The sequence below is a fragment of the Panicum hallii genome, chromosome 5 (assembly GCF_002211085.1).
Source record: "Panicum hallii strain FIL2 chromosome 5, PHallii_v3.1, whole genome shotgun sequence".
In the NCBI taxonomy this organism is placed as follows: Eukaryota; Viridiplantae; Streptophyta; class Magnoliopsida; order Poales; family Poaceae; genus Panicum; species Panicum hallii.
Window position 1 is genome coordinate 48,374,296 of NC_038046.1, and position 2,441 is coordinate 48,376,736.

The 2,441-nt window shown below is 54.2% G+C and overlaps 1 protein-coding gene across 1 annotated transcript; it reads left to right on the top strand.

Moving 5' to 3' along the window:
• The first annotated feature begins 702 nt into the window (after window positions 1-702).
• On the top strand, window positions 703-2,152 carry LOC112894725 (probable sarcosine oxidase). Its single transcript, XM_025962527.1, has one exon. The coding sequence runs from the start codon at window positions 725-727 to the stop codon at window positions 1,961-1,963; it is 1,239 nt and encodes a 412-aa protein (XP_025818312.1). The 5' UTR covers window positions 703-724; the 3' UTR covers window positions 1,964-2,152.
• The last annotated feature ends 289 nt before the right edge of the window (window positions 2,153-2,441 follow it).

Here is a 2,441-nt window from a genome sequence, read left to right on the forward strand (position 1 = left end):
CATTTTAAATTTCTATTAGAATATACAGTAGCAGTATCCACACCAATGCACATATATAGGTCCCAACTAAATTAATCAAATATTGACAGGACAGACAAAGTTAAGTTTCTATTTGAGCAACCAAAAACGCCAGTTGTTTTTAATTTGAAGGTACCCATCAATCAAGAAAATGACTGCGACCTTAGTATATTTTTGTTTGAAAGGGTAATCACCGATCACACGTAGCAGCCGCTGGCTTTGTAAAAGATAAAAGGAGTTGGCTTTATTTGGCTTTTCTATGTAGACTTGAGTTTTTAAAATATTGCACCATCCTGATCCTTACCTTGCACAGCTTACAATATTTTTCTGATGTTTTGGGAATTGACACGCAAGTCTTTCTATCTCGTCGTTAAATACAAGAATGTAACTTTGAACTGACAACTGTAATACATCAATTTGACTACTGCCCAAATTAAGCAATTTTAAGTTAAATTTATTTCCCATCTTTCATCGAAGCCCTACCAAATTTAGTTCTAATACAAATCGAGACAAAAACGTGTCACAAATGTGTTTACAATCGCTTTTAAGACCACCACTGCTTGCAAGTTACAACTTGGCAACGTTGCACTTGCACACCAACTCCCAAGTCACAAGCTCACCTATAAATCACTCTTGTAACTAGCGTTGTAGCACATTCATCTTCTCACTTCGCCGTCCATCAAAAGGCCACCGCAGTGCCCGCGCCATGGCCGTGCCCGCAGAAGCTCCCGAGGCCGCCGCCGCCGCCGCAGGCCGCCGTTTCGACTACGATGTGATCGTGGTGGGCGCCGGCATCATGGGCAGCTGCGCGGCGCACGCGGCGGCGTCCCGCGGCGCGCGTGCCCTGCTCCTGGAGCGCTTCGACCTGCTCCACCACCTCGGCTCCTCGCACGGCGAGTCCCGCACCATCCGCGACGCGTACCCGAAGGCGCAGTACCCGCCGATGGTGCGCCTCGCCCGCCGCCTCTGGGCGGACGCCGAGGCCGAGTCGGGCTACCGCGTGCTCACCCCGGCGCCGCAGCTCTCCCTGGGCCCGAGCACCAACGCCTCGCTGCTCGCCGCCATCAGGAGCTCCGGCGCGGAGGAGGTCGACCTGGCCCGGAGGTGGGGAGGCGCGTTCCGGGTCCGCGACGGGTGGGTGACCGCGGTGAGCGAGCACGGCGGCGGCGTCCTGAACGCGACCAAGGCGGTGGCCATGTTCCAGGCGCTCGCCGCCAAGAACGGCGCCGTGGTCAGGGACAAGACGGAGGTCGTCGGCATCAGGAAGGGGCCGGAGGGAGGCGTCGTGGTGACGGCGGGCACCGGCGAGGAGTTCCACGGCGCCAAGTGCGTGGTGACGGTCGGCGCGTGGACGAGCAAGCTGGTGAGGTCCGTCGCCGGCTTTGAGCTCCCCGTCCAGCCGCTGCACACGATGGTCCTGTACTGGCGCATCAAGCCCGGGCGCGAGCACGACCTCACGGCGGAGTCCGGCTTCCCGACGTTCTCCAGCTACGGCGACCCGCACGTGTACAGCACGCCGTCGCTGGAGCTGCCGGGCCTCATCAAGATCAACTACGACGGTGGCCCGCCGTGCGACCCCGACAGCCGCGACTGGGCCTCCGGCGGCGGCGACGTGGCGGAGCGGGTGGCCCGGTGGATCGAGGAATTCATACCTGACCACGTCGAGACCACTGGCGGGCCGGTCTCCCGGCAGTCGTGCATGTACTCCATGACGCCGGACAAGGACTTCGTGATCGACTTCCTCGGCAGTGAGTTCGGCGAGGACGTTGTGGTCGGGGCCGGGTTCTCCGGGCACGGGTTCAAGATGGGCCCCGCGGTGGGGAGGATCCTGGCCGAGATGGCCATCGACGGCAAGGCCAATACGGCGGCGGAGGCCGGCGTGGAGCTAGGCCACTTCAGGATCAACCGGTTCGAGGGTAACCCCATGGGGAACGGCAAGAACTAATGAACGACTGGAATGCTGGATCAGTGATGTCCTACCATACATCTGTGTGATGATTCTTCTGATCGTATTTGGGAGAGGTTAATTTAGTCAGCAAGTTTCTGTTCTTGTAATAATTTCATAAGTGGAAGCTGTGTTTGTGTATTTGTTTCTCTTAACTTTCTCTTCTTCTAATAAAATTTCTACAGCAAATCTCTTGCCGTACTTTTGAAAAAAAAAGTTGTGTTCTGTCCCGTCTTTCATGCATGTTGCCATGTTCCATTGTCTTTAGATTGATTCCTTGTTACTAGTAGTGCTACTACAAATAGAGGATCTCTACTTTTCAAAAGAGTATCAAATTTTTAAAACCCAGTTGTCTTCTAAATTACTCACTATATGTTTTTTCCCCTACTCTATCCTAGCTGCAATTACTCTCACTGATATGGTACCATCTCAGTCATTAACAATTGGCCACAGTGACAAAAAAATCCACTCAACCAAC